General features: G+C 42.3%; 2 protein-coding genes across 9 annotated transcripts in view; both read right to left on the bottom strand.

Moving 5' to 3' along the window:
* Positions 1-8,898, bottom strand: part of ARHGEF12 (Rho guanine nucleotide exchange factor 12) — a 154,288-nt gene extending 145,390 nt beyond the window's left edge. Inside the window, exon 1 of one of the 4 annotated variants that reach the window (XM_054437882.2) lies at positions 7,775-8,898. In XM_054437882.2, the coding sequence (XP_054293857.2) occupies positions 7,775-7,806 (32 nt within the window). In that variant the 5' untranslated portion in view covers positions 7,807-8,898. The remainder of the gene's footprint in view (positions 1-7,774) is intronic. The other 3 variants (XM_063671504.1, XM_054437881.2, XM_054437883.2) reach the window with 3 other exon arrangements.
* A 2,368-nt stretch (positions 8,899-11,266) lies between these two features.
* Positions 11,267-19,783, bottom strand: TLCD5 (TLC domain containing 5). Of its 5 annotated transcripts, none has more exons than XM_054440724.2 (3): positions 19,577-19,783; positions 17,308-17,507; positions 11,267-14,968 (listed from the first exon to the last, which is right to left on the bottom strand). In XM_054440724.2, the coding sequence occupies exons 2-3, from the start codon at positions 17,504-17,506 to the stop codon at positions 14,430-14,432; spliced, it is 738 nt and encodes a 245-aa protein (XP_054296699.1). In that variant the 5' UTR covers position 17,507; positions 19,577-19,783; the 3' UTR covers positions 11,267-14,429. The 5 variants fall into 5 exon arrangements, with proteins under 5 accessions (XP_054296699.1, XP_054296700.1, XP_054296701.1 ...); XM_054440725.2 differs by having other exon boundaries at positions 17,308-17,496; XM_054440726.2 differs by having other exon boundaries at positions 17,308-17,482; positions 19,577-19,745.
* Positions 19,784-22,736: the final 2,953 nt, after the last annotated feature.

Genomic DNA, 22,736 nt, shown 5'->3' with positions numbered 1-22,736 from the left:
GCCTTAACCAGTCCTAGAGCAAGGAATCTATTAAGGAAACTCTTATAGAGTAAAATTATAAAGGAGCATTGAAAGAAGGGAAAAAAAGGGGAAAAATTCTAATCATGACTCTTGTGGTGATAAAACAACACTTGGTTACAGAAATCAAGTTTGATAGAGTAACACTTTACTACATGAACATAGCAGTAACATGAGCAATATCTGAACACAGCAGTAACCTGCAAATGACTAAGAACATGTCTGTACTTTTCATCCTAGGATCTCAAAGCACTTCACAAACATTAATTTAACTCTTGTATCACCTGAGAAGTAGTGATATAATAATACATCATTATAATCATCTATCCTGCCAATACAAAATATTTAAATACCTCTTCAGCAGCATTTGCCCTAAGAAGGTCTTGCTAAACAGCCAATAAAACAGGAAATAGGCTGACAGTGCATATGCCACCAACAATCTCTGAAAAGATCAGACCTTCACCCACAAGAACCACTTCCTCTGAGTAAACCACAGAGACTGTACTGGGCAAACCACAACATATCGGCTTGTGTCTGGAACATAGGCAGATAACCCATCTAAAATCTATGGAAGGATATGTCTAAGCACCTTCACAGGATTTCTTGTGTTATTAAGTGTATTTGGGGTATCTGTTACTCTTCTGGACAACATATAGCCACTTTCTGCATTACAAGATCAATTTCAGGTATCATTCCTTCAGGGGCTGATGAAGTCTCCAGTTTTTTTTTTTTTTTTTTTTTGAGACGGAGTCTTGCTCTGTCATCCAGGTAAGAGTACAGCGGCGCAATCTTGGCTAACTGCAACCTCCGCCTCCCGGGTTCAAGTGATTCTCCTGTCTTAGCCTCCTGAGTAGCTGGGATTACAGGCATGTGCCACCTGGTCCGGCTCATTTTTGTATTTTTAATAGAGTCAGGGTTTCACCATGCTGACCAGGCTAGTCTTGAACTCTTGACCTCAAGTGATCCGCCCACCTCAGCCTTCCAAAGTGCTGGCATTTACAGGCATGAGCCACCACGCCTGGCCAGTTTTTCTACAACAAAATAATCTACATTTTTTTAAATCCATAAAGATCTACAAAGTACTCTTTGATCTTTTGAGTGTATGAATGTAAAATCAACATTTATATGTAATATTTGACAAAAACTGTAGTATCAGAGCGTACCTTTAAATGACTCTAATGTGTTATATAACATCAAAAGAAAAAGCAGTGTGACAAGCAGCTAATTGAAAGCATTAACTAAAACCAGGCTCTCTTATATAGTTCCAATTTCTACATGAATTGTTACTTGCAGTCCAAGACAGGAAATCTACTTTTCACTGGCCAGAAGATTTGCTTGTCTCTAGACACTGAGAAGCCACCCAGGCCTGTCATGTGACTGTGATCTCAAAAACCAGGACTCAGCATTTGAATTAGTAAAAGATCCTGTTTTGGTATGAATCTAAACTGCATTTGGTGCATGCTAATTCAAGAGGTAAAGTTAGTGTATTTTTTCTTTTACCAAAAGTCAACACTATATACTCACGCAATTTAGGCACAGCCTCTGACCAGGCACTAGCTTCACAGGCTTCTACTGGAGTTAGAAGCTGCCTTACAGAGGTCTTTCCTATATGACTATCTTGATGACTACAGATATTCTAAGTTGAAAAAGTAAAATGCTCTAAATTTGGCATATTTGCAAATTTTAGTATTACCAAAATACAAAATATTAATATTAGCAAAATACAAAACAAGGACATCTATCTCAATAATTTGAAACTAAATTAGTACTAAAGAAAATATGCTAATAAAATATTCAAAAGGTCTACAGTCTTATAGATTTTATAATAATCTAAATATGCACTTTTTCTGTTACAATGTCTTGTCATTAACAATTCTTGTAAATACAACAGCAAGAAAGTAAAATATTTCAATTTTCACAATATCCATTTTACTGAAAAAAAATACTGCTAAGCACTGCTATTTCACTAACGTGGAAATAAGAGGAGACAAAACAATAAGGTAAAAATAAACCAAACATTGAGGAATGTTTTGACCTACAATTTAAGATAATGGACTGAAAAATCACTGGAAAAAATAAGAAACAACTTCCTGATGTATCTCATCATATTGCAACAAGATGATTTTCAATCAAAGGTGGCTAACATTATTTCTATACCCTACCCTTTTGTCATAGAATCGATAACATTTGTTACATTGAGGGTACACATATTTGAAAGAATCGCTTTGTAAAAAAGCCTTTTAGAACATGAGTAATTGCTTAATTAGTTGATTTGGTAATCATGCTGTTTGTATAAATTTGTTTCATTGGACTGTGACGTATCTCATATCCATTCTAAAGACTATCTAAAATAAAAGTGAATCAAAATGACCTTGAGAATCTCTTTATCCATATTTTTGCAGTAGGAGAGCAACTGAGAAAAAGCTAATAAAATATTAAGATAAACAAGTTGATTTTTAGACAATGGATCAACAGAAAGCATACAGCTTGGCTAAGCAAAGTGTAAGGGAAGGGGACCGGAAAGGATAATGAATAACCGTCTGAAACATTTAGAATCATAGAAACATAAAATGGGAGGAGAGCATTATTTAGCCTAGTACAGCAAGTACATACAAGTAACAGGACAACTTAAAAGAAAAGTTAGACCTAAAGATCAGGAAAAACTTCCTGACAGCAAGATCTATCAGATTGCACTTCAGTCTCCTGAGGAAGTGACAAAAGCTTTATCCTCAAGAGATATTTAAAATTAGAATGGGTAAGGTATTAGAAACTATGCTGTAAGAGAAAAATCCAACTGACTTCATCAAGCTGGAGAGTTACTAAAGGAAAATAGCACAGAAAAATATAGTACAAAGAAAGACAATAATTTACAATGAAAAAAAAAAATGGGCGACTTGAGAGCCAGAAAATCTATGTTAAAATCTTGGGTCTGCCCTTTCTAGTTTTATAATCTTGACTTAAAATCTTGACTTAAACTGTCTGAGTTAGCTTAAAGTGTAAATGACAGAAACATGATCTGCCCTGTACTGAACTGAAAATATTGTAAATGTTAAAGAATTATACTACCACAGGATATCATTACATACATGATGGTATTTTACTCAAAAGAAGGCAAAAATATAATTTTGTTGATTTAAAAATTTTAATTCACATGGCACTATTTTGAAAACCTGTAATTATTATAAGGGAAAGGAGCATGTCTTCAAATAAAGCTCAGGAACACCATCAAAACCAAGTTTTAACAGAAAAGACCAAAGGAAGTTAAGCTACTATTCTTGAAAATGTGTCATGGTCAATTTCTAGGAAACAAGCAAGTATATAAGAAATATTTCTAATAATGTCAGACAACCATGATGCAAAAGAGTCCCCTCAATTACCTCTGGGAACCAGTATGTTATCTTGCTGTTTCTGTGACCCCTATCAGTTTGGGAAGCAATTCATACCCACCACTGGATGACATTTAGAAGAGGCAACCACATATGTACAAGGAAATATTTTCCAACTGTTTTCCCTGGAATCGCAATGCTCCACAGAAAAATATGTAAAATTCACCATTTATGGATTCAATGAATGTTTGCCTCAAATTTCATTTTTTAAACTGAAAACTCAAACTTAGTTAAAAAACAACAACAGCAACAACAAAAAAAACACTGGGCTCGGTGGCTCAAGCCTGTAATCCCAGCACTTTGGGAAGCCGATGGCTCAAGCCTGTAATCCCAGCAGTTTGGGAGGCCGAGGCGGGTGGATCACCTAAGGTCAGGAGTTCAAGACCAGCCTAGCCAACATGGTGAAACCCCGTCTCTACTAAAAATACAAAAATTAGCCAGGCGTGGTGGTGGGTGCCTATAATCCCAGCTACTCAGGAGGCTGAGGCAGGAGAACCGCTTGAACCTGGGAGGTGGAGGTTGCAGTGAGGGGATCACGCCACTGCACTCCACCGTGGGTGACAGAGCAAGACTCAAAAAAAAAAAAAACCTACATGTTAACTCGATGGTATATACATGTTAACAACTGGAAACCACCAATGTGTTAAGTGGTATTCCAAGGTTAACATATTTTTGTAATGATTTCAAATAAAGCTTCTCTTGTCACCTCACTGAATATGAACATCATATAAATGTACCATTAATCAGGAAGACTACAACGCTGTACTTTCAAAAAAAGTTACTTTAGACTCTGCATGTTGACTCATGTAAAACCGTACAAGCGAATGTACTATTGCATACCTTTATGACTCAAGATTTTATACTGAACTAAAAAGGCAAAGATAAAACTGAATACAAAACTAACACTGTGATCTTTGGCCCCCATTTCAATTTTGTATTTATGGACTGGCTGACTTTACAAGAAAAGGTTACAAATAATTTCACCTTGCCGAGAGATGACTCATGCAACGCTGAAAATAACATATAAACATGAGTAGCTATTTTTTTAATCAAAAGCATTATATAGCAATTTTGACAGAAGAAGTATCATTAATGAAAAGTATCATTAATTACTGGGTACAGGCATATAAAGTCACAGGTTTCCACACTCACTTTAAAAATTTGCTTAAGTTAAACAGCTTAAAGCTGAATTCAGTGCTTTAAAAAAAATTATATCAAAAACCTGTCTTTATCTATAAATCAAAAACTACAAAATTCATAAGCCCTAGCCAAAACAAAAGTCCATTTATTTCAAGGAAGAACCTTGTAACTTTCCTACCTGTACTGTCCCTGAAAATTCAATGTTATAGACACTGGCCTGAAATCATTTACTGAGTCTACTGGTAAGGGCATTCTCTCCTCTCTACCTCTCAGAAGAAATTCCAATTGCTATAGGACCCCTAAACTCTCAGGGATACAAGAAAGAGATGTAGGAGGATTGGAAACAATTAGGATATATTTTAAGACTGAATGCAGCAATCAATGCAGACTAAAAAGCAGCAATCAGACATTTCTACACTTGTCAAGTGCTCATTCTAAACGATGAAAACTACAGACTCCAGGGCTCATAAATTGCTTAGCATTTTTTTTAAAGCTGTTTAGATATACTACATAGAAGTAATAGCTACCATGAACATAGTTTGAGTTTAAAGTCTTTTAAAAAGTTTGAGTTTTAGGTTTTAAGAAAAGGGGTGCGGACTGGGGAGTAAAAGATGAAGGGAAAGAGAAGAGAGCAAGTTAATGTGTGTGATTTAACTGCAAAATAATAACAGGATGTAACAGAGTTCTGAGTATCCAAAGTGACCAATCAGAGCCTAAACATAGCTGAATTCCATCCCAGCCCCAGCACGTCCCTAACACAAGAATAAAACCCTTATCTTGTTCAGCCATGTGTCGCCTGCCATAAACTGCAAAACAGAACAACGCCCAAAACCAGCCAGTCTGATTTCAACTGAGGACAGACACACTCTGTAGTCAGAAGCACCACAATGAAAGAACTCTAACTCACACAGCTGGCCTGGTGGTTCTGCACACTCTACGAAACAAAGCCATACCACATACAGCACTTCAAACTTGAAAGGATCTCTATCTAAAAAGCTATACTGGCGCTGTTAATTTTCCAACAGTTCTAGAATCAGCAAAATATACCTACAGTAAGAGTTAGACACTGCGAAAAAAGGATGAGGTAGGGCTGACAGAAAGCTAGAAACTATTATATACTCATAACTTTGTTAAGACACCTTGGCAGAGAAATAATACTAAACCAGTACCTCCAGATTTCACCCCAACGTATATTCAAATTAGGAACAACTACTCTCTCAACAGCAAACGGATGCTTTATATTTACAAAATATATTTAAATGTGGTCAAATAAGAATAATTCTTAATAAAAAAAAGCCCCTAGTAAAAAAAATTCCTATGAAACAGGTCTCAGCAGTGCTTATTAATTGGCCTTCCAAGGGTTTTTCTTTAAAAAAAAAATACGTAAAATTAGGCAGCAGCACCTGAACCAGTTCAAAAAACATTAATGCCCAAACCAATTTGCAGATTAATCTAACAATATTCATTTTGTAATCTCTTGTGCCTAGCACAGTGCCTGGCAAAAAAAAAAAGAAACAGGCTTTCAATAATTTCATACTTATTGAAAGTTTATATGCCATCTAAGTTATAAAGAAGATACAAATCCCAAGATTCTACTTCCAAGATAACGAGAAGACAAGGAAAATCCCTGAGAAGCAATGCTGAAGAAAAACCATTACTTGAGGGCTTTTAACTCACTTGTGTGTGGAATGAGTTCGTTCTGTTTCTATAAATGAAACACCTCAGCATCGCAATGAAAACCAACATTACATTAGTTCCTAGTAAGACTTTTGTTTACAGGCTCAACAGAAAGAGCAAGAATTGAATGAACCAGGAAAACAATTATCCCCACACCCGTAAAAGTGATTTCTCAGAAGCAAAACACCCTGAAAGGAAAAAAATGGGGATAACCAGAAGAAAGTAAGATAAGCATTGTCAATAATTATATTAAGTGTATTCCTGGAAAAGTTAAAAATTATTTCATTGAAAATGAAAACCTATTTTGAAAAATACACAAAGAGTAAATATAAATACTTTAAATATTTAACAGACTCTTTTAAGTGAACATTCATGTGATGCTGGAAAGCATCAACAGGAAGAGGAAGTTCTGTTTCTGGAGTAGCTGTTATGGTATGATAATGGAATTTGGCCCTTTTAAAATCAACAAATGAGTCTTACAATTCGGTAAAACTCTTATTAGGAAATTAAGACTACTTTGTACAGAAGCACTATTGTTGCACTTTTCATAAAAGAGCTTTGGCCCGCTAATTCAGTTACTTGATCTATTTTTTCACGATGTAATAATTCGAAGACTCACTTAAAAATAAAGCAAGCTGACAAATTTGGGACTAGCATGCAGTGTCATAATTAAATTGAGAATGAAATGTGGTCAAGGAATCAATATGCTTTTCATCCCTTACCCTATAAACAAGAGTAACTTAGGATAAGCAAACTGCACTTCAACCACACATGGTCTAGCTCAATTCGCCACCCACCACCATGCAACACTGGTAGGTGCTATAAAGGACAGACACAGAACTCAACAAATTCAGCTGCGCGCTTACACTATGCTTACGGTTTATATCTCTTAAACGCCAAGTGTTTCTGGAAGATGAAATATTTAAATACAAGAATTAAAAGCAAACCCCATGATTTACCCTCATTTCTTCAGCTCTTGGGCATTGCTTCCAGCAAGAACCTGTGATTTACTGGTAATGTCAACATTCTGGAAAGTTATTAGATAATAATTAAACACTGTGCAGGTCAACATCTGAAAGAGATCAAGTTCCCAGATCACCATGCAGTAGGCTCAACATTAAGTTCACAGGTAGAAATTCCTAAATTGTAATTGTCTTGAGAATCTACTGCAGGACACGGCTAAAGCTGATAAATAATACACCAATACTGAGCCGACTTCAGGCACCGACCTTCACCTAAAATGACCTTCTCCTCTGATTTCCAGACGAGTACACAATCCTAATGCACACTACAGACGGAAAACCACAATCATGGTTTTGCCTCCCCCTTCTCTGAGAATCGGAAGGGAAGTTTCTCTCCGGAAAAATTACATTTCCAAAAGCCAATCAGCTGGATAACTCGGCAGCAACCCCAGGCTAACTGCACGGCTCCGAAACGACCCTCTTTCCTCTGCCTGTCAACTTCGCTGGCCAAAGGCAATCTGCAATCACCGACTCCCCTGCTAGGTCGGGCCCGATTCCGGGAGGCCGAGCGAAGGAGGAATTCATACGAACCTGTCGGTGATAGTAGACTGTGTGCCACTCATTGGGGCCCTTGGCGAGAGGTCCTCCTTTTATCCAACTTGCATTTTACAGTAACACCTCCTCCCCACCCCCAGTGCTCTGGGATCAGGCCCAACTCCGTCAGGGACACAAAAGTCCAACTCAAAACTCCATTCAGTCATCTAGACCATCCGATTGGAAGGGGTCAACGGATGCGGCTTGGAGCAAAACAAGTTATCTCCCAAAACAAACTGAGAAAGCCAGGGAGTGAGTCAGTCCAGAGTGAGTCGAGCTAGCGAGAGATCCTCCAGAAGGCACAAGGATAAACTTCCTCAGAGAGGGAAATCCGCGCGCCGTGGGAAGTGGACCCGGGACTCCCGCCGGGGCTGGGGCGGGATCAGCTCACGGACGGGTGTCGGCTCCTCCTCCGGAGTCTCGGGGCCTCGAACTCCCCGCCGCGGCAAGGGTCGGGGCCCTCCCTCCCAGCTCTCTATCTGGGGCTGCCGGCTGCTCGTGGCCGCAGCGTTGGCCGCGCCTCCGGCTGTCCCGCGCCGAGCTCGCGCGATTCCATGTCCCGGGCCCGGGGCTCCTCCTGTGCTCGCCGGCCCCACCAGGCTCCCGGTGCTGGGACGAGCCGCGGGCGCCGGGGAAGAGGTCCCGCGGCCGGAGGTGACAGGGACCCGGGTCTCTCAGCGCCGCGGACTGCTCCCCATCCCTGTGAGGCCCGGACTCTTCCGCAATCGCCAGAGGCGGCGACTCCTCCCCGACGCTCCCCGCGAGGGGCGGGAGATGCCCGTCCGGCCCGGCCTGGAAGCCCTGGTCCGGGAGGCGGAGGCGGAGGCGGCCGCGTCTCCCCGCGCAGGGCCGGCTCGCCGGGTTCTGGAGGCCCTCGCGGGCGCGCGCGCAGGCAGCGGAGGAGGCCGGCGGCAGTGGGGGCCGCGCAACCGCGGGCGCGCGCGCGGGTTCCGGTTCCGGTTCTGGTTTCCCGGCCCTGGCCGCGTCCGGCGCGAGCTCGCGCTTCCCTTCCCCCCGCCGACTTTTTTGGCCCCCTCCCCTCTGACTTCGGGAAGCCGCCTCACCCGGGATCCCTCCGCCGCTCAGGGCCGCGCTCCAGCCCTTGAACGGACGCCTCCGCCAGAGCCCGGTTTGGGGGAGCGGAAAAGTAGTCCTACGGGGCGGAGGGAGGTGGGACCCGTGCAGCCCCGGAAGGCCCACCCACCTCCCGCGGCGCCTGGGCCTCTGAGTACCGAGACGTGTCCCTTCGAGTCCAGTTTGTACTAAGTCGACTTTCACCAGAGACCGCCCGAGAGCGCCCCCCAGATCCCGAGGACATCGTGCCGGGAGGCTCTTTGAAAATTACCAGTCCCCCTTGTCCTGGAAACTTTTATTACTTAAGGGAATGTACTCTCTCTCCTGTCTTCTGGCTGCACGCTTTCTGCCGGTGCCCGGCCGGCGCCCCTCCCTGCCTCCGCAGGCCCCGCTCACCTGGGCACCTGTCGGCTCCCGGGGGAGAGCGCGACAGGAACGGGAGGCGGAGGGCTGCGGGAGAGCAGCTGGGGACTGCAGCCAGGGCTTCTCGGTATAAATATTACTTGTACGCTGTTTCTGCCTTGGCAAAATGAAATGTGTTATTTGCCAAATTGATAAAGCATGATGCTTTCCATGGCGACTTAACAAGCGTGTTGTGGAGAGAACTAGGAGAAGAAAATGAAGTATATTTATCCAGTAAACAGCATTACGGTTCTCTCTGAAGGATTCCCAAACGGTTTCTCGATTTTTTCCCCTACTGGGTAGAGAGCTTTAGATACCCATCTAGTTTTATGATTGAATAATTCAGTATTATGACAATTTAGGTACCACATATAATACAGTTCTTCAGTTCTGCCTGCAAACATCTAAAGTGGCTATTCCCTTTATCCAACTATTTTCAGACTTTTGAGCTTAAACCTATGTTGGTGGCAAGGGATTTCAGCCATTTTGTGGAATCCAAGTAGCAAATCAAATCTAATAAACAGTGGATGTGGAGAGAGGAAACAATTACCTCTTAACAATGCTGTTGCAAAAAGTCATTCCGCAACAGTTCATGAAAGGATCATTATCCCCGAATAGAGGCATGAGCTCACGCTGACGTTAGTTAGAACGGGAGAAAAAAATAGGAAAAGATAAACAGAGACCAGAGACGACTCTTTATTGCTCGATTTTTTAGGTTCAAGGCACAGCCAGCTAATTTTGTAATGTTTATTTTTGGAAAGAATAGAAGCAGATTAGCCAAGGCACTTTCCTAATGATGAGACCAGGACACATTGCCACCTGCTGGTGTATCCTAGCATGACAATTCTACTCTGAAGACTTAAATTGAGTGTTTACATGTAACTGGAACGAATCCCATTCATATATATACTGACCAAAATATATATATATACACTAACCAAAATGCAAACCTTATCCCCAAACTTAATAAATCTTTCTTAAGAGTACTAAGTATCTTATTTTCCCCTATTCTAATAATGTTACAGTATAAGTATAAAATTAATCGAACCCAATGACTCATCAAATCATGCATTTTGGAGTTCCTCTCTTCCCTTAATACTTGAGGGAAGCCTCAATACTTAAGCTTCAGGAATAAAACAAACTGGGAAATTTTCCTAATTCACCTTCTCTTCCTTGCATACAAAACCTCTTGGCAAGCTGCTTTCAAGATCTTTTCCAAACTTAAAAGACCCACGGTTCTAGCTGTGAGCAAAGACGGCATTTGGCTGTGGGAAAGCTTCAGAAGATGGTAAGCAAAAGATTGAAGTAAGCCAGTGGTTATTCATTCCAGAACTAATTTTTTTAAATGATGAAAATCTCTACAGTCACCTACAAAGCATTAATGATTAAAAACAAAACAAAACTGAAAGCCTCTTTAAAGCTGCCGGTAGCTCAACTGTTCTAAAGGCTGTAACTATAGGATGTCTTCAGAAAGTCAAGCCAGTCTGGGTAGAACACACTCCTCAGGGTCCGTAGTACTTTACCTAGAAAAATGACATTGATGACCCAATCCACTGGACGTGCTCTTTGAGGAGGTTTTCCAGTGGGGATTATTCTAAACCACACTCTCATCCTCTTGTCCATTCTTTCAACATGCTTACTAAGTATCTACTATGCATCCCAGACTGTTTTAGGTATTGGTAGTACAGTCCTCAAGACAGGGCCTCCAGCTGTCTTCAGATGATGTCTCTGATGTCAACTCACTTGACATCAACATTTTCAAGACAAGTGTCCAAACAGGTGGCAGAACAAGAAACACATTAAGGTTCTTCCTCTCTCTTTTGGCAAACTGTTTTCTGTATGTCAATTGTTACCCCCCAAAATAAAAAAAAATAAGGGGAATGATGGATAATGAACAGCAGATTAGAGATATTCACTAGTAAGTATGAATACAGGTCAACATTTCTACAGGTCAAAAGGCTTTTTTTAACTTCTTGGCAAAACCACCACATAAATATAAAGACAGACTCTGGATTTATAAAAAGTTGTTTTACTTTTATAAAATTTAGTACAAATCTTATGGAAATATAAATCCTTCTTGAACAGTGTTCGTTATCATTACATAGTAATCCAGTGCAAATGAGTACTTCATTTTGTCCGAGTATACCACACATTAATTAGCCCTTCATTTACCTGTGGTTTCAGAACTTAGCATTGTCTTAACTGCTGAGTCATCTTCAGTTCACATTGTTCTCTCAGAAGTTTTTTCATAGTTGTTAGTAACAACATCAAGAAAAGCTGAAGTGAGGGATTCCCTTCTCCTTACCAATTATTCAGATTTCTCACCATTCAAAAAAACCTACATACAGTCCCATGAAAGTGTCCCCAAAACAACAAGATCTGCAGTCCCTTCACTTCTGAGGAGTAAGAGAGAAAAAGAATTGGTACCCGATTAAGCCTGTTCATTTGTCTGGTATGGAACAGGTTGCACTGTGCCAAAATTCAAGAGCCAGCTTTTTTCTTTTTTTTTTTTAAGCTCATGTGCCAAGCCACTCTTTTCTACGAGCTTTTGCTAAAATCAGCATTCCCCAGCATCCTACTTTGACCGCAATTTTGTTGGAAAGAAGCTTACCAGCATTTTAGGGGCACTCATCATAGAAAAAAAAAAAGCGGAGATTAAGCAAAAAAACAGGAAGTGGAGATGCTGTCAGATTATCTCAATGCCCAGCAAAACTCTTTAACCAAATGACATTCATTTTTAAAGACCCCCTGTTAACATGCATTTAAAGTTACTGTTTCCTTAACAGTGATGACTTTATACCATTCCAACCACTCCCTCATGCCTGGTTTCTGTGGCCAAGACCATTTTCCATTTTCAAGACCGCTCATGGCTGGGCACAGTGGCTCACACCTGTAATCCCAGCACTTTGGGAGGCCAAGAAGGGCGGGTCATGAAGTCAGGAGTTCGAGACCAGCCTGGCCAATATGGTGAAACCCCGTCTCTACTAAAAATACAAAAAGTAGCCAGGCATGGTGGCACACGCCTGTAGTCCCAGCTACTCGGGAGGCTGAGGCAGGAGAATCACTTGAACACAGAAGGCGGAGGTTGCAGTGAGTTGAGATCACAACACAGCACTCCAGCCTGGGCGACAGAGCAAGACTCTGTCTCAAAAAACAACAACAACAACAACAACAAAAAAAACACCACTCATTACGTTAGATTACCAGTGGCCATGGAATGGACTGATGCTTCCTACTGACCAGCCTTGACTCCAGTAGCACCATACGCTTGCTCACCCACTGAGCTAATCAAACACCATTGACTTAAATAACATGGTAAAAATAAATAATCAATAAATACATAAAAACTTCATGTTTCCATAAAAGCCCTACATTAAAGACCTCCATTAATAAAATGCCGCATAATGTATCTATGAAATATACTACAGGGTATTTCATTCATTCACAATAGGTTTAAACTCAGGCAAAGAAGAAACAAGTAACCTATCCAAAGTGAGTGAGTAGCTCTCCAAAGTGGCGAGTAGCAAAATTAGTTAAAAGAACCCAGGAATTCTCGATTCTTAACCCCTTGTTCTAAGCTTATATTCTTGCTTCTCTTGGAGACTGTCACACTAAGAATTATTATTTTTTTCCTTCCAAGACTGGCCTTGTTTTATTAGTTTGTTCATAGAGTGGTACCTTTTTAGTAAAAATAAGAAAAATAGGAGGAGTACTAAAAGGGAATGTATCTAAAATGAAAAAAAAAATTAACCTCATCCCCCTGAGGCCAGTACACACTTTAAAGTCTTTGGCTCTAGTTTGCAATATGTACAGCAGAGCTGAAATCTAAACTGCCATCTCAAGCACAGTGGAATCCACATGATAAATCCCTATGGAATTTAGTCATAGCCTCAAATGCCTAGGAGATTAATGCACAAAAGCCCTGAGAACTGGCATAGTTTTCCTGGTAGGGCAGAACCCATATAACAGGACTCAGTAAATCTACCCACACTTCATTCATCTCAAATCCAAAGCCCTAACTCTATAGGTTTTGTGCAGAAAAGAGTTAACATAGCAGGCCTAAACTGCTATCCTTGGAGAGGCCTGATGACAGGGTTGGCCACTGGCCGGCATTTGGGAACTTAGATTTTGGAAGGGCTCCCACCATTAACTGATAAGGCTGGCTTACTGTGTCTGAACTGCTTGTGCAAACAATATGGCTTATGCTGAACACCTGCTTTCCTTTTGAGTCTTGAATTTTGCTATCTGCCAGGGAAAGGCTGCCTAGATGACCTGTCCTCAGTAAAAACTTTGGGCACTGAGTCTGTAATGACCTTGTCCAGTAGACAACTCATTCACATGTTGTCACAAATCACTGCTAGGGGAATTAAGCATATCCTGTGTGATTCCATTGGGAGAGGACTCTGGAAACTTGTGCTTGCTTTACCCTAGACTTTGTCTCAGGTGCCTTTTCCTTTTACTGATTTTTCTTTGTATCTTTTCACTATAATAAACCAAAACTATGAGTAAGACTATATGCTGAGTCCACTGAGTCTTCCCAGAGAATTACAGAACCTGGCAGTGGTCTTGGGCACCTCTGGCACAGTTGGTATAGGAGGTTCAGTAAGTAGCCCTCCCCCACACTGCCACAGTTTCACTCTCGCCCTCCTACGCCCCTGTTTAAGCGACCCAATTCCCTGATCTAATGTGCAGAATGTCAAAGGCGTGTCTCTTCCTGAAAGCCCCTCACTTTATAGTAAATGGAGTAAACTTAGATAAATTGCTACATGGAAAGCAGAAATAAGTGTTTATTGAAAGAGTTACTTCTCAAAGGAACAAGAAATAGCACTAATCTTTTTCGAGTTCCTTTCTAAACTGCCTGAACATCAAACCTCCCAGGGACAGGAGGACCCAGGGTCACCACAAATGAAAACAAATGCCAGTTGTACTCACTTCACAGTTCTGACTTATTCCCAACTACCACGGAGTATTCTCACTTTCTACAACTGTGCTACTGTAGAAGTTAGTGTTTTAATACTGGTATATGCTCGGCTTGAAGACTGACCAAACTGATCAATACATTTAGCCCTTTTTTGAAACCTAAGTTTGTTATAAGCGTAATTATGTTAACAGTCATATTTCCAACCTGGTTCTCATGGCTGACTTAACCCAATCCATAATCTGGAGCAAGCCTTGGCTAGTGTATTTTGAGATGTCCGTTGTGTTTCAGCTGCCGTTCCTCACTCCGCCTGCTTCTCCAGGCATGGTACTTCTTGATGCTCTTCCTCCATGCAAAGCGCCAGATGCTAAACATGAAACACCAAGACACAGCATACATCGCTACTCCCCCGGCCTTCACAAACCACTTAGGCGTGGGGGAGGCCATTTCACAGAAAAGGAGGCGAGCTCCCACACCAATCCTCACTCCTGTGAACAGAGCCACAAAGAGGAAGTCCACTACATCTCCAGTGAAACTGTGATAGTGCCCTGTTTCCCGGAGAAACCAGCGCATCTGTAGCAAGGGGTTGGTAAGCTCACTTCCAAAGAGGACTGCATTGACCTCCGTGCCAGACTCCCCAAGCACAAGGGCCATGATAATGCCCAAGATACTCAACGTGTGATGAGCCAGCATCAAGGCACCCTCAGACTGAAAGTAGATGCACCAGCCCAAGTCGAAGATGAAGTAGCCCAAGGTGAGACACAGGACATGAACTTGGAGAGGTGTATTGGGTGAGCCTGAAACAAACCAAGACAGAAGCAAATTGAGTGACTGGGAATTGTGTTACCTTGCACAGGGATCCTATGTTGTTGTCTTTCAAACCTTACTAGACACTAAAGAAACAAAAACAATGGCAGGCACATGCTTTTTAATGAGGACCAAAGAAAGACTAAAATATAAAATCTAAGTCTTTATCAAACTAAACGATGTTCAGACCCCAGGAAATGCTGTTCTGATGAATCAGACTTCAATGAGTTTGCATCCTTCAATGAACACAGGCAATAATCTCAGTGTCCTCTCCGTGGAACAGCATAAAATCCAGTTATTTTGTTCCTTCAATTAAAATCCTAAACTTTTTTTTTTTTTTTTTTTTTTTTTTTACTCTGCTAAAGGTTTATTTCCAGACTCTTGAATCATTGTTTCCTGAATGTCAGATTTTTTTCTCAGCTTAATGGGTTACGTTATTGAACACTCTGGCCCTAACCCATCCTGAAAGTAGATTCTGGAGAGGGCCCCAAAAGTTAGTGTGTGCTCATGTCCAGGAACATAGGTTTTAAGGACCTGACATATTTGAAACCATTTAGAATCTTCATATAAAACACAAAGCTTAACAGTTGCTTTCATTAGTTTGACAGTTTGGGGGGGAAACTCAGAAATTCAGTAAGAGAAGCTAAAGAAATATTTTAAAAATTATATTCCAGGGGAGTTAAGGGCTGCATTGTGTCCTCCCTCCCCAAATTCATATGTTAAAGCCCTTAACTGGTAGTACCTGAGAATGTGAGTGTATTTGGAAATAAGGCCTTTAAAGAGGTAATCAAGTCAAAATGGGGTAATTAGAGTAATCCAATATGACTGTTATCCTTAAAAGAAGGGATTAGGACACAGATATGCATACACACACACACACACACACACACACACACAATATGACTGTTATCCTTAGAAGAGATTAGGACACAGATACGCATACATAAACATACACACACACACACACACACACACACTATGACTGTCATCCTTAGAAGGGATTATGACACAGATATGCATACACACACACACACACACACAATATGACTGTTATCCTTAGAAGAGATTAGGACACAGATACGCATACATAAACATACACACACACACACACACACACACACAATGACTGTCATCCTAGAAGGGATTAGGACACAGATATGCATACACACACACACACACACACACACACACACACACACACACACACAATATGACTGTTATCCTTAGAAGAGATTAGGACACAGATACGCATACATAAACACACACACACACACACACACACACACACACACACACACACACAATGACTGTCATCCTTAGAAGGGATTAGGACACAGATATGCATACATACACACACACACACACACACACACACAGGTGACCATGGAAGGACACAGTGGGAGGGCGGCCATCTGCAAGCCAAGGACAGAGGCCTCTGAAGAAACCAAACCTGCTAACAACTTGAACTTCGACTTCTAGCCTCTAGAATTTTAAGAAAATAAACATCTGGTTAAGCCACCCACTCTGTGGTACTGTGTTATGGCAGCCCCAACCAATTAATACAAGGGGGTAAAATTTTTGCATACTTGGCCGGGTGCGGTGGCTCACACCTGTAATCCCAGCACTTTGGGAGGCCAAGGCGGGTGGATCATGAGGTCAGGAGATCGAGACCATCCTGACTAACACGGTGAAACCCCGTCTCTACTAAAAATACAAAAAAAAATCAGCCAGGCGTGGTGACGGGCACCTGTAGTCCCAGCTACTCGGGAGGCTGAGGCAGGAGAATGGCGTGATCCTGGGAGGTGGAGCTTGCTGAGATTGAGCCACTGCACCCCAGCCTGGGTGACAGAGCAAGACTCCATCTCAAAAAAAAAAAAAAATTGCATACTTGCGAAAGTAACACTTGTACATCTAGTAACAAAAAGGATAAGGAACATCTCATCCTCAACATAGACATGGAAAGATGCTGTCTTTTGAATAGACAGTCAAGTAAATGTTGCAAGTTGCCAAAACTATGTATAATACAGTTCTATTTGTGTCTTTTCGGGGGTGGTAGTGGAAGATGTTGATACTGGCTTTATGGTTTTTATATTTCCGATTAAATTTTAACAAGCAATTTAAAATTTGTCTTAAAAGTAGAGAGTTACGAAAAGCAGAAACAACAGGTGACATAAACAATAACAGAGTTAAAAATGAAGAAGAATAAGGATTCCAATACAAAATTATAATGGTAATTAGTCTTCAATATTGTACAAATTCTGTGTAAAAGTCCCATGCTTCTAAGACTACCCCCAAATCATAAATCCCTAAGGGAAAATCCCCTACCTACCTGGGTGGGTAAAAGGCCATGGGCCATCAATGAAGCCAATATAAGCGGAGAGGCCTATAGAGAGAACTCCATGGGTGAAGGTGACCAGCCGGCAGCTCCACTCATAGCTTCGGTGCTTATTCAGGTGGCAGAAAGAAATATAGAGCGAGAGCCAGCCACACAGGCTGCACAGCACCTGCAGACACAGAACTAATGCCATCCTGTGATGAAAAGACCAAAACCAGAAAAACAAAGGATGCACCCTAAGAAAACAGCATTGGGTCATTTTGTGTATATGTCCTCATTTCTATTATAGAATAGTTCAAAAATATTGCCTTATCTTATTTTCCTTATCTACACAGCCAAGAATCTTCTATTTAAGTATGGCTGTATTTATCATTCCAAGTTCCTCAGAGATAACATGTTAGCGACTGGTGAATGTTGTAAACTGGAAACCAAGAACTGCACTCCAAGCTGGTAGGCTGACATCACATTTTATGATGTGTAAATGTCAATAATAACCCTCTAGCGATGACTGACCTTGGGCAATAATACACAGAAAATAAAGCACATGTATTAAATAATGTCTTCACAGTTCAAAAACCCCAATGAAACGCAGTCATGAAAAAACAGAACACTGCCACGTTGGTTTCTGCTAGAGGTCACATGACACGTGGCAGTTTAATGTGGTTTTAAGCTGATACTAAATTCAGCTGAGGTTTGGATTTGGGTCACAGGTTCATCAGTCAAAAACAAAACTTGGGATAAACTTAAATATAGAACTAAACAAAGAGTCCAGACATCTTGGAGGTTGGGGGGAAATCCTGGCTTTATTCAGTTCTGAAATCCAACCCAAAGATTTGCCAAGAGTGAAGCAGAAGGATTCTAAGGTTCAAGAGCTGGGGAGTTTTTGTTGAGATCTAAAAATATCCTTAAGGCAATTATTCAGTTAAAAATGAAATGAAGCCAGAAAGCTGTACCTTGGAACTTTTACTGGTGACAAATACGTTAGGACAAGAACAACTATAACTGAGTCAATTCAGTCACACAGGACTAAAATCTAAAAATGAGCAAGATGTTGTTATTAGTTAGTATTCATTAGCTCCTCCATTGAAACATACAAATAAAAAGTCAAAAACATATCAGATATCTGCTTCATCTCAGCAGACATTTTCTGCATGGCTATGCTTATTGCTTAACCTTATTCTGACCAGTGAAATAGTTATCTGTGGACGTCAATACACAAGCCACTTCCCAAGAATGCTATCCAGAGAGGGCTTCATGAAGGTCAAGTTCTGTACAGCTTTCATCTGAAATCAGATTTCCATTCAAGAAAACAGTAGGTGTCCATAATAGACCTGGGTTCTAATTCTGTCTCTGACCCTAGAGAGACTAGCCATAAGAGTGTGGGCAAATCACTTTAACCTCCAGAACCACAGTTTAAAAAAAAGAAATTAAAGAAAAGAAAAGAAGGAAGAGGAAGAGGAGGAAGGGAAAGGAAAGAAAGAGACTAGGACTGAAGAACTCTACAGTCCGGTCCAGTTCTGACATGGAGTTCTGAGATAAACTTTGTAAAACATCACGGCCAATTCTCAGAGTAAGGGCCAGAAATACAAAGTATCCCTCGTGAAGAGAACTGCCCTGCCTTATCTCCTTCTAAAGGCCGGGGTCACTGGCCAGTAATGCGGATCAGCTCATTTGGATATGCCTATTAGTATTTTTAGAGTCCTCTTCTCTGAATCCTAATTCCTTGGCAGAACAGAGAAGACAGTAGCCCATTTACAAACACTTAAATAAAAGAACAGACATTGGTAAATGGCAGACACAACTCTGTGACCTTGGGAACTCCCTGTGTGGGTTTCGGCTTTTTGCTCTTGGTTTTTGCCAAAGAACGGAAGGGCATTTGGGAGGCCATCGCCGCTCAGAGGTCCAAGGCTCCTCTCCTGGTTTCTCCCGTTCCAGGGCCAGACTGGCGAGGAGGAGCCTTGGAGCAGGCGTGGCTGGCGGCGAGCGCGGGCCCCGGGGCCTCGCAGGGACGGCGATCGCATCTCCGCGCGGCGGTGCCTGCGACGCTCGGCCACGCCCGGACCAAGAGCCGGAGCCAGGCACCGTTATCCCTGCATACCGCTGGCGCCGCAGCCTGGCGCAGGAAGGCCTCGGGCGTCCGAGGCAGGAGGAGGCCCGCTCCCCTTCGGAGGCCAGCCCGGGCCCTCTGCCGCCTCCTTCCCCACCAATGGGCCGCGCGGGCCCGGTGCCCACCCCGGCCGGGCGGTTCGCGCCGAGCGGTTACCTGGCGGAGCGTACCGGGAAGCCTCGGGCGCGCGGGCGCCCGCAGCTCCCGGCCCGGATCGCGGCAACAGGAAGCGGAGGAGCCAGAGGGGGAGGATGAGGCTGTGACGGAGGCGGAGGAGGAGCCGGGGTCTGGGGGCACCTGCTGGCTGGGAGGATGGAGCGCAGAGCCGGAGCCGGGCCACCGACGTTCCGAAAGCGCGCGGGAGGGTCCTCCTTCTCTGGCGGGGGGGGGGTCAAGAGGGATCTAGCGGTGACGTGAGACCTGCAGGCCGCTGCTCTTGTTTAGCTGTTGTTGTTTGTTTAAATCATTATCCATTTCTCCCCTCCCCTCAATGGGACAGCTCATCCAATCAATTTATCGAGTACCTACTAAGTGCTTGCACCCTTACTAGGCATTGTGGGGGATGTAAGACATCGTTCTTGCCCTCGTTCTTGAATTTAAGTCGTGAAACAGGAATTGATGAGCAGGAAAGTGCTCAGGCCTGAGAATTAGAAGTTACAGTATTCCAGTGTCAGCCCTGTCGCCAACTTGGCAGTAAAGCATAAGGCTTGAGAGTGAGCCTTGCTTTGTATGTCTTTGGGCAAGTTACTTTTCTGTTGCCTCCCTTTCCTCGATCCTCAGAATGGGGATAGTAATAACACCTGTCTCATATGGTTATTTTGAGAATTTTTAAATATTACGTATGTAAAGTGCTTTGAGCAATGACTGGCACGTGGAAGTCATTACATAAATACCAACTGTTTTATTTCACTTTGGGTAAATCCTTTTCTTCTCTGGTTCTATTTTAATACTAAGCAGAGTAAGTTTGAGCGATAAGAATGGAGGCTCGAATGGGGTAAAGACGGTGTCTGCCTTGATTGATCAGGACAGGCAATCCTGGGTGCTGAGGAACCTAGACATTCTCAAAGGAGAAGACCGTTAGCAGAGGTGTGAGTGTTTTAGACTGTGCCTGGGGAATAGTAAATATTCTTGTTTTGGTCATTTATCTTACCAACCCTTCAAAGGTAAGGATGGCACTGGTTTCATCTTTGTTACTCTAGTACCTAGCATGAGGCAGGTACAGTAAATATTTGTATGTTGAATTAATGTGAAACGAGCCTGGGAAACTATCTTGGAAGCATATCACAGTTCCTAAAGTGTGTTCATCATCTATGCCACTTGGGAAGTGTTTTCAAATACCCTGTGCAGGCTGTACCTTGAATATTATGATTTATTAGGTCTGGTATGGGGTCCAGGGATCTGTATTTTTTTAAACCTGCCCAGGAGTCATCAGATGATCACATTTGATAACCATTGCTGTTAGAGTCCTTTAAATGCCTCTGATGCCAGCCTAAGATGCCAGGCTGAGATAGCTTATTATGTGGAAGCTCGTAATGTTATTGAACAAGGGTATCATATTATCACGCTCTCCAAGCCCTTGCTACTCAAAATGTGGTCTATGGACCAGCAAAACCTGCATCACCTTGGAGTTCATCAGAGACTCAGAATCTCAGAACCTACCCCTGGACCTACCAAACTAGAATGTGCATTTTAACAAGTTCCCCAGTGATTCGTATACACATTTGGATCGTAGTTCTTAACCTTGATAGCATGGTAGGATCACTTGGGAGCTATTTAAAATCCGAATACCCAGGCCACACTCTGAAAAAAGTAAATCAGAATCTCTGTGTAGATATCAATCAATTTAAAAGCTCCCTGGGTGATCCCAATGTGCAACCAAAGTTGAGAACCCCAGCTCTAGCAATACTCAATTAAAATCAGTGTAAGATGAATTGGAGAAGGCCTGTTACACATGTGTTAGGATAGACCGGATAACAGGTAATGATAGTCTGGAGAAGTAAAACATGGAAGGCTCCACTTCACTGAATGGAGAGTATGCAGAGCTCAACCTCTTCCCCCATTTGTTTTTGTTGCAGTATTTTTTTTTCTGGTATCTGAATCTGGACTTTCTTCTTGCTGCCATCATTTCCCACAAAAATAGAGTACAAGCCTTCAGGAGTCTAAAGGCTGAGGGGGCAAGGGAAAAGGGAAGGAGCCAGTTCTTCATAAAATATTGGGCCTTTATCCTAGGGTGACTGGGATTCTAGGTTCAAGCTTCATGACCTGGGATTAAATTTTGTTGATGTATCTATCTTTGGCCACAATCCCTGTTCCACCAAATCAGATCCTTGTCACCGGTAGCATCCCCCAGAAATTCTGGGCTGTTAAGGAGAGCAGGGGACAGGAAGCTCTCCACCAATTTAATAGCAATGAGAATAATAATCACAATAATAACAAATAACACCTATATTGCCCTTATTAATGTACCAGGCATTGTTCCAAGCACTACATATATATATATATATATATATATATATACACACACACACACACACACTCACTTAATCCTCACAAACAATTCTATGGGATGGGACCTATTGTTATCTCCATTTTACAGGTGAGAAACTGAGTCATGGAGCAGTCAAGGCTTTCCCAAGATGACACGGTTAGTAGGAGGCAGAGTAGGGTACAAACCCAGGCAATATGACTCTGGAGATCATGCCTGTATGGCAGATGCCCCTGACAGCGGTAACTCAAGTATACCCTGAGAATGACCCTGTGTGGCAGATGCACCTGAATGTGTGTCTAGTGTTCCAAGAGTGGCCAACCCAGAGATTCATTCCTTATGTATGAGGAACATCTGAGCCCCTGGCCCAGCCCTTGGAACATGGGCCATACAGGGGGCTGAGGCCCTTTGTTTTGGATTAAATGAAGGTTGCCAGGTGGAGGTTAGTGGGAGGGTGTTAGATGAAAGTGCTATATAAACTGCATGCTTTCTGCAGGCAGTAATGGTTCTCCTGTCCAGCCTGCTGCCACTGGATCCCTCTTATGTAAGATCCCCTCAACAAATCCTATGTCGCATTTGTTGGCTCTTGGTCTCTGGCCTCTTGAATCTGGTGCTATCCCTCCTGAAGTTAATAGGGGTCTGGCATGACAATGCCCTTAACCACTGTGATATGCTGCCTCCACTTACCTAAAAATTCCTACAGGTTTGCACTGTATTCTCCTGTATTCACAACTCCTATCTCAGTGAAGGGCGTTAAAAGTTTGGAGGGAAAAAAAGGGAATTTTATATTTAAAAAACATAACTGCCTGTTATGCGCTAGTCACAATGTTA

This window comes from Pongo pygmaeus, chromosome 9 (assembly GCF_028885625.2).
Source record: "Pongo pygmaeus isolate AG05252 chromosome 9, NHGRI_mPonPyg2-v2.0_pri, whole genome shotgun sequence".
Classification (NCBI taxonomy): Eukaryota; Metazoa; Chordata; class Mammalia; order Primates; family Hominidae; genus Pongo; species Pongo pygmaeus.
This window is presented reverse-complemented; position numbering and strand designations above follow the sequence as displayed.

What these genes read in the sequence shown, in the direction of transcription:
- TLCD5 (XM_054440723.2), bottom strand. Translation starts at nt 17,572, where the DNA reads ATGACCCAATGCTGTTTTCTTAGGGTGCATCCTTTGTTTTTCTGGTTT. An exon ending in ATGGCCTTTTACCCACCCAG is followed by an intron (nt 14,969 to 17,307) that starts GTAGGTAGGGGA and finishes GGTTTGTTTCAG; the next exon opens with GCTCACCCAATACACCTCTC.